At 37.3% G+C, this 14,382-nt stretch overlaps 1 protein-coding gene across 8 annotated transcripts in view; it reads right to left on the bottom strand.

The window, feature by feature from the left end:
- GLRA2 (glycine receptor alpha 2) overlaps positions 1 to 14,382 on the bottom strand; it is a 121,509-nt gene that overhangs the window by 59,500 nt on the left and 47,627 nt on the right. For 7 of the 8 annotated variants that reach the window (XM_002197598.7, XM_030281200.4, XM_030281163.4 and 4 more), the window contains exon 7: positions 13,337 to 13,551. In XM_002197598.7, the coding sequence (XP_002197634.5) occupies positions 13,337 to 13,551 (215 nt within the window). The remainder of the gene's footprint in view (positions 1 to 13,336; positions 13,552 to 14,382) is intronic. The other variant, XM_030281188.4, reaches the window with a different exon arrangement.

Genomic DNA, 14,382 nt, shown 5'->3' with positions numbered 1-14,382 from the left:
TACTTTTTATATATTCAATTTTCTTTTCTAATTTACAGCTCCAAGAGTCAAACTGGGTCTTTGTGATAGCAGTTGCAGCTCTCTGCCTAGAAAACTGGAACTGGAGACAGAATTATGCCCTGTGGGCAGCCTCACTCCCTCTGTGCAGGGTCTTACAGTCACCTCCTGTAACCTATTTTTCTTTAAGATTAACAAATGTGTAACAGGTTGAAATGAAACAAGAGTTTGGGTACCACCTCATCAACAATTAATTTCTTCTAATCCCTTTTGACATGGCATATGAATAAGAGTGAGAAGGAAAAAACTAATTTATTTTCCTAAATGCAACAGGTTTGAGCTTAATTACACACAAATAGTAGATGTAGGTAAAAAGATTCTTGTATAGCTACTTGTCTGAAAAAAATATCATGTTTTGAATATTTCTGCATTATGATATGCTTTTTAGTACATTTCATATTGCATGTTTGGGATAAGATTTATCTCACACTGCTTCAGACATGTGACTTTCACACTGGTCAGTCTGGCATTGTTGGTTGACACTTGAAGCAAGAGGTCACCTAACTTGCTTCACATACTGACATGATTGTCAGAATTTTGCAGTGGAGGCACCTCCTTCTCTCAGATGGCTAGAAACACAGTCCAAAACAACTTTCAGTCACCTCAATTTTGACAGCTGGATCTCACTTCAAGTTTACAAGTCAGTTGTTTACTTTCTGATTTAAAATTAGTGCTAAAAAACCAGATGCATATAATAAAATAGCCATCAGTAGTAAAACTAGAAAAAAATTCTCTGGCTTTCTCTGAACAACTTCAGAAATGCAATTGCAAATAGAACACAATTTCTTTCCATTATGGACTATTTTAATCTTTCTTCAGTCTGCTATTACAAACCACAGCTGAAAAATAGCCCTCTATTCATAATTACATAGAGCTACACATTAATGTTTTCAGTGCTTGTTTAGAATCATAGAATCATGAAATTGTTAAGGCTGAAAAAGACTTTTAAGATCATCAAGTCAAACTTTCAGGGCAGCACCACAGCATATTCACTATAAAAACATGTTCTCAAGCACCACATCCACACGTTTTTTGAACACTTCCAGGGTTGGTGACTTGGCCTCTTCCTGGACAGTCTCTTCCAAAGCTTCTCAACCTTTTCTGTGCAAAGAATCTTTCCTAAGATCAAATCTAAACCTCCCTTGGTGCACCTTGTGGTCATCTCCTCTTGTGCTGTTGTTTTTCCCCTGGGAAAAGAGGCTGACCCACCTGGCTGCTCCTCCTTTCAGGCAGTTGTACAGAGCAATAAGGTCCCACCTCAACCTCCTTTCCTCCAGATTAAACACGCCCAGCTCCCTTGGCTGCTCCACATCAGTCTTGTGCTCCAGACCCTTCCCAGCTCTTCCTCTAGACATGCTGCAGCACCTCAATGTCCTTCTTGTAGCCAGGGGCCCAAAACTCAAAAAAAGATTTGATGTGTGGCCTCAGCATCTCTAGTGATGTACCTCACTAGTTGATTTTAAACTATTAAAGGTCTTGTTATATATTTCTTTCTCTCTTCATTCTGCCCAATCCATTAAACAGTTTTTTTTTTCCTTTTTTATCTTGCATGGATGAACAAGTGACTTGTTACATCGGTACAGTTCCCCTAACCCAAAAGGAATTCTACATTTTTAATTTTGTACTATTTTTAACATTGTCTTATTCACTTCAATTGGTATTAAAAATTATTGCCTATCCTCTTAATGAAGAGCTTTTTCTCTCTCACACTAATGCCGCCACTGGAACTCTTCTGTCTTATAATTAAAGAAACTCATTTACATGTTCCATACAAACCCACATTGTTCCCATTTGATGATACAAAAACTTCTTAATAATTCTGACCTCACCTCTCCTATACACTCAAATCATCACTTGTTTGTCTGGCTGAAACCTGGGAGGCTCTCAGGCAATCACACTTTTCCCAGCTGCCCAAGACTCCACTGCTATTTAAGTGGCTAAAATTAATATAAACTACCATTTTTTACAATCCAGTCTGATAACTCCTTCTAACTTACCACTCGTTTTAATGAAACTTTTCTATTTTTATTTCAACAGGAACAGAAAGGGACTGGCAATGGAGCATCAGCTCTGGAAAGCTGTGGGGAAAAGATGAATATAACTACTGGGACTATATAAACAACAGAGGAGGAGAGGGAGGAAGAAGAAAACTACATCAAGAGTTTCCACAGTAGTGTAGTTGTGGCTATTATGTTTTAAAAGATTATATTGGCACAGTGAGAAAGATACAAGATTGAAGGCTGACAAAGACATTGAATGAGTGAGAGACAAAAGAGGCTCAATTTGTAGTTTACAAACAACAAAAAAGTTCAAAAGGTCACTTGGTTTCATCATAGGGTTTCCCAAATGAGAAGACACCAGGTCTGGACAGCATTTCCACACCAAACAAGAATTGCATAGCAAGGAACGCTGATTGGAGGGTAAAGGCAGAGAATCCTCTCTTAAAAAAACACTTCCCTTTAAGAGTGTGCCCAGGTAGTTATTGAAATAAAATAAAATTCCAAACTCCATTTTCAAAAGAAGACTGCGCACTTTCAAGACAAGCTTAAGCCAAATACAGAATATCTATGACACACAACTGTAGCAGAAACTGGATGCAGAAAACCAGTGTTATCCTGGAAAGTCACATTGTCCCTTCTGGAGCTGAAAAGTAATTTCTACAAGTCACTAAGCCACATCAGAATTCAAACAAGCCAAACTATGCCCTGGTAACTTGAAGATTCACATGTTGGCAACAATGAGCATGGCTGGAGATCAATATGGAGCAGTTTGATTTTATTATTTTCTTTTCAGTATTTGTGTGCCTGAGCTTGATCTTGTGTGGTAAGTTTTTAATTAGAGCTGTTTTTTCTCTGAACTCTTAGTATTATCCATGCTTGAAAAGTAACTACAAGTATCTCAATAAATGTTACATCTGAGTAGGATGCAATTTGTCCCTTCCCTCAAGATTTTTGACATTCCAGAAATGGATTCTAAATTAGAATAAAAAAATGAAAATGTAAAAAAAGTCACAAACCACAAATTTGGGGTTTTTAAATGATGTCAATTGAATAATTTCTAAAATTTCCATTTTCATGTCAAACCTTTCAGATATTTTTAGACTAGTTAAATTTTGATTTCCAGGTATCGAGGTATTTCCATAATAGTTACAAAAAAGATGTTTTGGAGAAATCAGACAATGGTGGCTGGAAGTCAACAGAAATTATTTGGGGAATTTTTTCAACAAATGAAAACATTGTACTAAAGTATCCTTTTCATAGCTTCAACAAAGGGACGTGTGTTTTACAAAAAGCAGTTCCTCAGAGAAAATGCTTGACCCCACATAAAGTGTTTGTCACTGCTGGAGCATAGATCTAATACAATGTGTACTACACAAAGAGGAGAAAGGAAGAACTATTTATTTGATTTCAGCTGTAAACTGCAGATTTCGTTTTTTAGCTGAAGAGAACATATCTGAAAATTCACTTTCATTCTCTCTTCAAGGTGATTTTAACTTGCTTTTTCTTTAGAAGAGCATCTCAAAAGAGTAAAAACTGAAAAAAAACCACAATGAAAACAGCAGCTAGCAGTGCCAAGGATGTATTTTAAAAGTCTCTTTCACAGATGGCAGACAGAGGAGCTGGGTAAGATGATTTTGAACTCTGCTCTGGACAACAGCTGCTATAGAAAACACCTTGCTTTAACTAAGAGGGAAGTACATCTGGAGGAACTCAGTCTAATCACAGAAATCATGATTGAAACTGGCCAGATGAAATGCCATGAGGTGCAGTTCACATATTCAGGCAATGCACAGCCTCTAATTAGATATGTCTTTCAATCTGGGAAAAGGTTTTACTGAAACCTCATTAATGTAAGAAGCTAATCAACTCTTATAACTGCACTCACCAAGATAATTTTACCTTTAAACAATTCACCCTGACATCATTTGCTACGCTACAGGTCTTTCCTGGAAGGATGTGTAGTACACACATTTTTAACTTGTGAAACATCTGTCTGCTGTTCCAGTCAATGGAGACTGTCCCAGTCTGTTCCAGCTGTGCAGCTCACACATAACACTGCTAGCATGAGCAATGCAGTGTTTATCCTGATCCTAACAGGGCACTGGAAAATTGTTAGGGAAAAAAATTCTCAATTATCAAAAATCCCCAACCATACCCAGTTAAAATCAATACCATTACTAAAACATGACAAATGAACCAACTTCAGAGGGAATAATTAACCAATTAAGAGAATAATTATGTGATTTTCTTTCTTCTCACTAGATGCGGTAGATAAAGAAAAGATACCAAAAAAAAAAAAAAAAAAAAAAAAAAGACCACATTTCTTCCTAGAGTGGCATTTTATCCTATTTGAGATATACATAAAAACAATGTTGGAGTAGTTTTTAGTTTTTATCCAGGCATAGATATATGCATAAATTAGTTGGTCTGTGCTATTTTCATAACATAACTCTGTCATCCTTGACTCTGGGGAGCCCTGGTAAGGGCAGCAGTAAAGCCTGAGCATCTGAATGCTTTAAGTCACATCATTCAGGATTTTGTTTTCATTCTAAGCAGATTCTATTTGTGCTAGAATGTTCAGAAGACAGCATAATGCAGCCAACAAACTCATAAAATAGATCCTGTCAGACAACTACCGCTTCCTTTAAAAAGCAAGTGAGTATCTTTATTGTTTGAATTAGAAAAAGAAACAGAGCAGACTGTCTAACTCTAAAGAGCTCTTATTATAATCCTGATATTTGGGCTGCTTCACTTTCTTAATTTTTCATATTTTCTTTTTCAGTTCTATGGAAAATCAAATTGTTTTTAAGCCATGTTTTTTATAAGCAGAGCAGACTCAAGCATAGAGTGGTGTGGTCCAGGCGGGTGGTACACTCATTGCAGTCTGTCACCAAGCTATATGGTTCCCTCACAAATTAAGTGATGATTTCAAGTTGATCATCCCTTAAGAAATGGATGGACATCAATGCCTCCTGACCACAGATAAATTTAAAAAGTAGAACTGCTAAGACAATTTTAGTACAAATCAATCAATAAAGTGTTTCAATTGCTATTACACACACAAAGGAAAATTCCCTTCTGCAGGAAAGAGACAGAAAATACAATAATTTACATCAATGAAGTAATTAAAGGCAAGTTTTAGTTTCTCAGTAGACAACCTTATAACAGAAAGGGTTTTTTCCAATAAGTGACAAATATTGATGTATTCTCCTTATGTGTCATTATCAATAACTATTTGTAGCATAATTGTACTATCTTTTCTATGAATCATTGAACCAAGCAACATGTGTTACGTGTTCTCCTTTTTTCTTAACTTACATTTCTGCTGTGACTTGGTCATTATATTCCTCTCTAGATGTACTGAAAGCTCTGGCTCCACTCTCCAGAGCCTTGACCTTTGGTAGAATGAGGGAAGACAGCACACCATGTCTGTTTCTCACAGGCAGGGCAGCCTAACACCAGAGAGAAGCTACTGAGGATCAAAGCTTTTTATTCTCATGCTTCCTTCTCTTTGAGACAAGAGATCTCAATTAACTTCAAGCTTCTACGAAGAGGAAAAAGAAGAAAAAGGCACTATTTCCTGACAGTTTAAAACTTTAAGACAAAGGTTTGTGAATAATGACACATTCTAGAATGCATGACCATGCCTTAAGAACCAAAATTATATCATTTTCTTGGCAATACCTAGTAAAGAATTGTTTAATTTCCAAAGCTGATCTTACTTCAGCAAAGACTATTGTGCCACACTATTGGTGAATTAAAGTTGTAGTTTTGTTATAACACAGATATTTTATGTAAAAACAAGACACACTGAGTAATTTAGTTCCTGCTCTTACAGAAGCTTCTTTGATGCATCCATTAAAAAGTAAATTGTCTCCCTCTGTTTTCCTTGCAGGGAAGAGGGAGAGGAGAAGAAGGAGTTAACACTTTTGGGTATAAATATCAACAAGCAATTCTTTTTCCCATGAAAATATTTCCCAAAGGGAAAAGAAAGACCTGTCATCTAAGTAACAGAATTCTAATGGCTCCATTGTCACTCAAAGACAACGTTTGGGAGTAAGATGTCAATAGCCCAGCTGCTTCAGCGGCCACATGCAGTGAGCACTGATATTCAGACTGGAAGGCAGCAGCCTTGAGGTAAACTGCAAATGAAAATGGTTTTCACAGACTCCAGGGGACCCCATCAACATTATTTCAAATGAAATATTAACAGAATATATTCATAAGTAATAGTTCTAGATGATCTAATAGAGTCAAGTCTTGCAATTATTTGAAATGCATGAGCCACAACAGAGTAGGTCATTGCTTCAGAGCGGGTTTGCAGTGCTTATGTCTGACAGAGCAGCAGGAGGCCTCCTCAGAGAGACACTAAAAGCCACCAGAAAGTCCTGAAGGGTGTGACAATGAAGCTGAAGGCTCCAGTATCGTGCCAGGATTATGAAACAATCAGCAGACGGGTGTGCACAATAACTTCAACCCTTCTTTGATGCTTGAAATAGGCTCTGCTGAATGCCAGCCCTACCAGATGAATGCATTATAAAACCTGCTGAGGAAGTGCCAGGAGTACTCAAACTACATCCCAGAGGTATTCAGACACATCTTATTGCATATTTTTAGCTGTCACACATGACTGCAACTACTGCTTTTCTTGTACAGTAAATACCACCGTCTTCACTATACAGAAAAGTAAACTTTGATGTTTAGATGAGTACAGTGGAAAAGGTGAGTGATTTACTGATTCATTTTTTACTTCCATAGAGTAGAAACTACTATAGATCCTAATGCATTGGTACTAATCAGATACCAGTCATATCTCATCAGTCAGCTTTGCACAGAATGAAGGACAGAGAGAAACTCTAGAACACACACATAACCATTGTAAGACCCAAAGACTGTCCAGGGTACCACTTACCTGCAGCCAAACTAAACAGAATAATGTGACAATTTCTAGCATCAGATTTATATGCCGTGTTTAACTTTTATATCGTTCTTCCTCCGGCTTTTCTCACAAGTAGCACGGATTCTGGTGGGTTTTGTCTTCTTACCTATGCAGAACACTGAAGACTTCAGTTTTATAGAATTAGAAACAGTTGTGGAATGGAAGAAAAAGAATTCTTCCTATTATGGATGCATGATCACAGCATATATAGCTGTGCCAAAGATCATCCAACATAATTTTAATTGAGATTTCTGCTCCAAGTGAAGTAGTAACTGCACAGGCTAGATCTGTGTAAGTAGGTCTCAAAGGTGCAAAATTTTCAAGAAAACAAGGTGTCTTTAGCAAGACCAGCTGCTGTAGCTGGAAGTAGCAGAGAAGTTTCTGGGCACCCCAAATTATTTTAAGTGGGGCCAAGGATGTATTTTCAAGCTGGCACTAACATGGCCACAGTGCTATTAATACTTGTAGTGTCTGGAAAGTTCTCCCTGGTACTCCACATTTCATTTGATCTATGTATCACATCTCCCACTGCCATTCTAACAACCTCCTGCCCTCAAGCACACACACATTAATATACTGCCTCAAAATCACTAGTGAGAAAACCTAATCAAAGGGAGAAGTAGTAAGAATAAAGAAATGGCATATGAAAATCTGTAGAGCAGAACTAGAAAACACCTTTCCTGAACTGTAAGTTATGAGTTGGTACTTATAAACTACTTGGCAGGAATATTTTTTTCTAGCATTTTGTAGAACTTTTATTTGCACACAAAAAGTTCCAATCAGTTTGTACCCATTTAATTGTTTCAATAAGTCATAGTATGCAAATAAATGTCCACTTACTTAAAAGCTTTTTTTACCTGTGGAACTTTTTTGTTGAAAATTAGGTTCAGTCAATATGATTTCCTTCATCAGACAGAGTAGAACAGATTTCTATATACAGATTCAAATACTATATGGAATACACCAATGGACATTGAAAATATTGTCTCAATACAAAAATTAGTTGTACCTAGCTTTGTCAACCCCCACTCCTCCCCCCAAAAAAGAGTTAAAGTAGGTTTCAAGATCTTTTAATATTAGTAAAAGAAGGAATAAATGTTGTATGATGAAACTACAATGTGAACAGAAAATAAAGTTATATAAGAATGCTGGAAATTAACAAAACTGTGAGTCCTAAAACATTTTCATGCAGACACATGACGAAGAGTAACTCCTCATGGCCATCTGACAATGCAGCCTGACTGCCCAAGAGTTTGCACAGGATACCCTCTTTCACTTTTTTAGAAAACTGACAACCAATAAAATACTCAAGGGTCCTGAACAAATTTTTTAAAACTGGAAGTTTGTTTACAGTAATGCTGTCAGGATACATAAATATGTGATGTAGACCAGACACATTAAAGTACCCAGGTTTAGGACCATTAGGTCTCCAAGAGGAATTTGTAAACAGCTTATAGCAATAGGGTTGTCTTAATCACTTAAGCAGGGTGTAAAATGTTGACATCCACATACTCCTAGTGCTAATTAACAAATCTCATTATTGCCATATCACTTCCATATTTCCTCTTCAGATCCCGAGACTGGACTAAAAGTAATTTGTCAAAAAAACTGCATCCATTCCAAGTTACTTTGTTATTGCTTTTTTACCATAATGCTGTACCAGAATGTACCATCTCTGTGCTTTGCTAATGAAAGAGTAAGCAATCACCTTTGGTGCTCTACTTCCTATGAAAAAAAATGTACACAGAACAAAATCATCCCTGATAATAGCATTTTTCATTTGTCCTTATTGATATTGTTCATCATTTCTTTTTTTTTTCTCTTATTATGGTATCATTTTAACCTTAATTTAAAAAAAAATCAAAAGTGCCATATTCCTGTATCGTCTTTACTTGATAGCTTCTGACATTCAAAAAGAGGAGACTGTCCTGCCAGAAGTCAAAGAATCTGTAAAAGTCTCCAAATATCTGGGGGATAGCAGATGACACATAAAAACAGTCATTTACTGCCAAAGGGGTTAGACTTCTTTGGCTTTGGTTTTGCAAGTCTCTGTACCTTTGCTTTCATTGTATTTGGTAATATATGGAGAGCTTTCAAGCAAAATTAAGTGAATGAAAGGACTCCCAGAAGTTTTGGTGAGCTTTGAATTAGACTTTTTTTCTGTGCAGATTGTTCCTTGGGGACAGAAAATGCATTCATTATGCATTGTGCATTAAAGTAACACAATATGAATGCTATGCAACTGTGTAAAATACAGTTGCCATAACTTGACTTAAAATATCCTGAAATGTTTTGCTTTATGGCATTAAAAGTAACTCATTTTCTTGGACTGTTGTTGCTAAGGTTTGGTTTATGTAAGTGTTTTAAGAAAAAAGCAGTCTGAAAAATACACAACTAGCACAGCAGAGAACTCATTATTCTTTCAAATGCCTCTTTTGAAAATCCTTTCAAACTTTTTAGTCTGTTGATTCAACAGGAGAGCCATTTACAAGTAAAAAGAATAGCAAGAAAATGGTGCTTCAAAGCTCTGAAGAAAAGAACTGTTTTGTAACACTTCTTAACAATTCTGCACTACTGGACCTTGAATTCCCCCCACTTTACTCCCCCAGCTTACACACATCCGAGACTGTAAGTAAAGACAGATGTCTTGTGTCCCTTGTGGTGCCCAGACAATCCTCAGTCCCTCTTTTGATGGATACATGGTGCTTCTTCTCTGCAGAGGTAAAGCCCAGCACAGCCCAGGTGCAAGGGATGTCCCTGGCTGTGCACAGGACTCACACAGGAGGCTCAGGGTCACCTGGAGATCTCCCTGTGGCTGTGTGGTCTCAGTGATTGCCCAGCTGGCACCCAGGATTTCTGCTCAGCTGGCTGATCAGCAAGAGCCATTGGTGCAGCTGGGTGCACAAACACTACCCAGATGGAGTTTCTAAGTGGAAAGTGATGATGTGACCAGGGAATTCAGACATAAGAGTATCAGATGTGGGTAAGACTTATAGACATGAACATGTGGGAAGAGGAACTGATCATAGGAATCCTCCTGGTTTGGATCACCATTCCAGGGCATCCCAGAGATGGATTAGTCAAACTGGAAGTAGGGAATTCCACCCCAGCTTTCTGGATGAGCTCATTACCACCCTCTAACACAGCCAGCTAGGGCAATTCTGGTCTTCACAAGTTCTCTGTAACATACACAAAATAATTTCATCACTTTAAAAGAGATTGCTTCCATGGTGAAAATTTCTTGGAATTTCACCCCATATTCATAGATAGCATTACAAAATACTCCAAATATAGTAATATATGCAGAAATACTACAAAATTTACCAAAGAATATTTCATTTAGAAGAGTACATTCTAGATAATTCTCTTATATGCAGCAAATATGACCTTCTGATTGAATTAATTTCATTCTTTCATTTCCTTTCATTTTCCTTTCTTTTCTTTTCAGCAATCCCAATCTTATGTTTAATTTTCAACAGCTGAGTGCCTAATGTCTGTGTGGCCATGACCTACTATTATGAAATCAGTGTATAGAAATGAATGTTAATTATTAATATGGAAAGGAGCGATTTTAAGCAAACAGAACATTGTTGTGTTATCTCACGCCAGGGTTGAGAACAATACATAGGTAATTGCTTCTAAACAATAACATTTCAGTCATTTAGATAGTGACTTGGAAACAGACAAAAAATCCCTAAGGAATCTTATCACAATTTTTCTTGGTCTTTCCTAAGTAAAGAAATTATTCCCCTTAAAGTTGGTGAGTTATGATACTGTGTTGTTTTCTGTGGTAAAGCACTATTAAAATAGAGAAGAATGGAAAGAAACTCTTGGCATGAAACTGGGTAAAGTTAAATTGCATAAATCTATATTAATAAGAACAGGACACAAAGACGGATGGGGAAATTATATTGTATTCAATCCTAGGCTGCTTTCACAAAGCAAAGTTGCATCTGTGTTTTTCATATTCTTGCAAAAATAACCCTCCTGAAATATCTTATTCTGTTAGACATTCATGCTAGGAGCAACTTTTAAATGGATGTTTCAATGGCAGCCTAACTTCCTGTGTCCTGGCAATATGTAGACAGGGCTTAGAAAACCATTACTTTTAAACAGGGATTTTGAGGCTTCAGATCTGACACTGGTTTGATTCAATTCTTTTAATATTTTTATTTCTAAGTGCATTTCAGCTGGACATATTTTATTAATAAATACAATTTTCATATTAAGTTACAGATTTAAAATAGCTAAATGCCTGGAAGAGCAGTAGCATGAAAATCTTGCTTCTATGTATAAGGTATCAGGTAGTGGTGATTCAGGACCTGAATGGTGCCCATGTTTCTCCAAGCACCTGAATTATCTAAGGTGGGAGTCAGCTATCTGGAATGTTGGCATTTACTTAGAACCACATTTTTAAGTCAAGTGACACACCTTCAAAAGCCCCCACAAGGATTAACTAACATACAGAGATCAAAGCTATAAAATAGAGCTCAGCTGAATTACACACTAAAAAAAATGTAACAGCCTGACTGAAATGAGTTGTACTCGGCTTTCTGGTGAGACACTTTCCTTAGTGCCTGTTTTCTGGCAAAGGAACACAGCAGAATAGGAGAAGATTGAGTAAGGGCAGAGCACCACCGTTCTCTGACAGCCGATGAGATAAATTTATTTAATCCTGGGGCTGGAGAAGAACCTCTCTGATAATCAACATATCATGTTCAACATATTTCGCACCTCCCCACTGTTCCATTCAGCAAATACTTTTCTACTCAAGCACAATGGAATGCAAAAGGGAAAACATTTCAGTTGGATCAAAGGCCTATGATGAAAACACCTTCTAAAGCATTTGGGGCACTCTAACACTGCAGAGCCTTTTGTCAGGCTTTGTTTGCCCAGTAGGAAGCGTGGATAGGAATCTCCACTACAGTGATTCTATTATCCATACTTCTCAAGCCAGATAATTTATAAGAAACTTGGAATATTTCACATGGATTCATGTTGTGCCATCTAGACACAGTCTTCAGAGACTCCAAAAATGCTGTTTGAAGAGCCTGTATGCTTCTTGCCAAGATTATCTTTTCAGAAATTATTTTCAGAATGTTCACTGGTAATATGGACTGACTTGTCTGAAGAAATGTTTAATAAATTTTCAGTTTGAAATTATGAGTTAATATATGAGAGGCTTTCAGTTTGCATGGAAAATTATGCATCTCTCTAAGTGAATAAGGGAAGCTGAACTAAATGTACTCACCAGATTTTTAGGTGATACTTTCTTATTACTAACAGAGGAGTAAGACAATCATGCACTTTTTGGAGTTGCCCTATATTTTTGAAGTTTCCCTCCACTTGAACAAGACCAAATGTGATACTGAGGGTGGAGCACCACAATACAGAGCTTGCTTTCTTGGAATGCATCATGATCTACACAAACACTCTGAATTTGTGCTTCTCATTGATACGATGACCCCAGTCCCTTTGATGCTGGACTGCTGGAAAAGGACGCTTCAGGGAGTGTATCTCATAACTCCTTAGACTATTGCAAACTTTCCTACCTCTGAACTCCCTTCCAGAAAGTTGTATAAAACCTGAGCTTGCACATAAAATTCGGTTGGGAATGCTGTTATCAGAAGCATTTGTGCTATGCCTATGCTAAAAAGAGCTGTCAGCCTGAGGAAACAGAGAATCCAGTCTGTAATCTGTAAATTCATCTGCAGCATCTGGCTAGGATTAAAGAGACCACAAAATTTGAATGAGAGGATATTTTTGTGCATAAATAGGATGAAGGTCTTCAGCTGACACTTGAATGAATGGAATATGGGCAAATTCTGCTGTGAAACAAAGACACCAACAGTTCCACACCAAAAAGGTTCACCAAAGAAATCTTTTAGTTGCATATATGTTACAAACATGTATTTTATATATACATTTCTGGGGCATAGATTTATATATTCATTGGACTAAGTGCCATATCTAGAAACATCAAGATATATGAGAGTCTAACAGTCCAGTGTTTTTAAAGTCCCCAGTCTGAAAGAAATCCAGTGAGATATCTAAATATCTCAGAAAATCTGCTTTCTAAACACTCAGAAATAAGTGTCAAAACTAGTAGAAACTCATTTAAAATTCATACTGCTGCACCATTCAGCCATCCACCAAAACTGAAGAAACATTCCTAAATTCAAATGCAAGGAAGGGTACTGCAAATTTAACATCACTCTGTTACTACTTTCTCACATATCCTTATCAGATGCATATTTACACAGATCTTCCTGAAATTTAAAAGGGTAGCACAAACATTTCCTATTAAGAGCAAATTCGTAGTACAAAATTATTTCCTTACTTTTGGGAGGGAAGCTCTTGATCCTGAGCTTTGCGTGGTCATTGTCAAAACTGTAGTGATACCCAGTGCAACTCTGGCTGGAGCAGCATCCATGTTGATCCAGAAAGAAACCCAGGATAAAATGACAATCAGCAGGCTAGGAATGTACATCTGGATTAAATAGTATCCCATCTGACGCTCCAAATGAAACTTGACTTCAATGCATGTAAACTTTCCTAGAACATGAAATTACTTTCATAAATGCTTTTTGCACATTTTTATCTTGTTCTCTGAACATAAGTTAGATGCGTGGCCTGTTTCCTAACCTAATGCTGTAAGCAGCTCCTGATACACAAACATGAGTAAGCCACTTGTTGCATACTAGCTTGGGGGAAGCATGGGACCACTGAAGAATACTGTGCCCAGTTCTTCATATTAAATGAGAAAATTAATATCAGTACAATTGTTTCACCTCCAGAAAATGTAACATAATGTTTCTTTTCTCAAAATTCAATGGGCTTTTACTTTAGTCAAATATAATGTTAAGTATTAAAAGGGGACAGCATTTTGATCTATTAGAGACATGATATTAAGCAACTGTGTTTGAACAGACAAACTGTAAACTACTACTCTTAGTCCTAGGGTAGATCGCACTCCTCATTCTGCTAACGTGGTTTGCCTCTGTCTGTGGATTATGTCTCACAGCATCAAGTCAAAGAATCATCTCACAGAATCAACTCAAAGTCTACTTTGAATTTTGTTAAAAGTCTGACTCCAGGAAACCTAAACCAATCTCTCCTGGGAGGTGAGAGATTCTTCAAACAAGTGATAGCTGCTGCACAGCAGTCCTGGGGGACAGAGGTTTTGGGTTGCCTGGCAGTGGAAGTAGTTGTGCAGCAGGAGATGCAGAGTCCTGAACTGCAACAGCTCATCAGCTACTAATGCTATCACTCTGTGCTGCTCCCAAAATTACTCTGGGTTAGGTTCTGTGAGGGATCTCCAGGCAGACTGCAGGAAAGCCTCTCATTCCTAAAGTGTCATGCTAATGGTTTCAAACTCTATTGTGT

Source organism: Taeniopygia guttata, chromosome 1 (assembly GCF_048771995.1).
Source record: "Taeniopygia guttata chromosome 1, bTaeGut7.mat, whole genome shotgun sequence".
NCBI lineage: Eukaryota > Metazoa > Chordata > Aves > Passeriformes > Estrildidae > Taeniopygia > Taeniopygia guttata.
The sequence above is the reverse complement of the archived record's forward strand: the minus strand, read 5'-3'. Positions and strand labels throughout refer to the sequence as shown.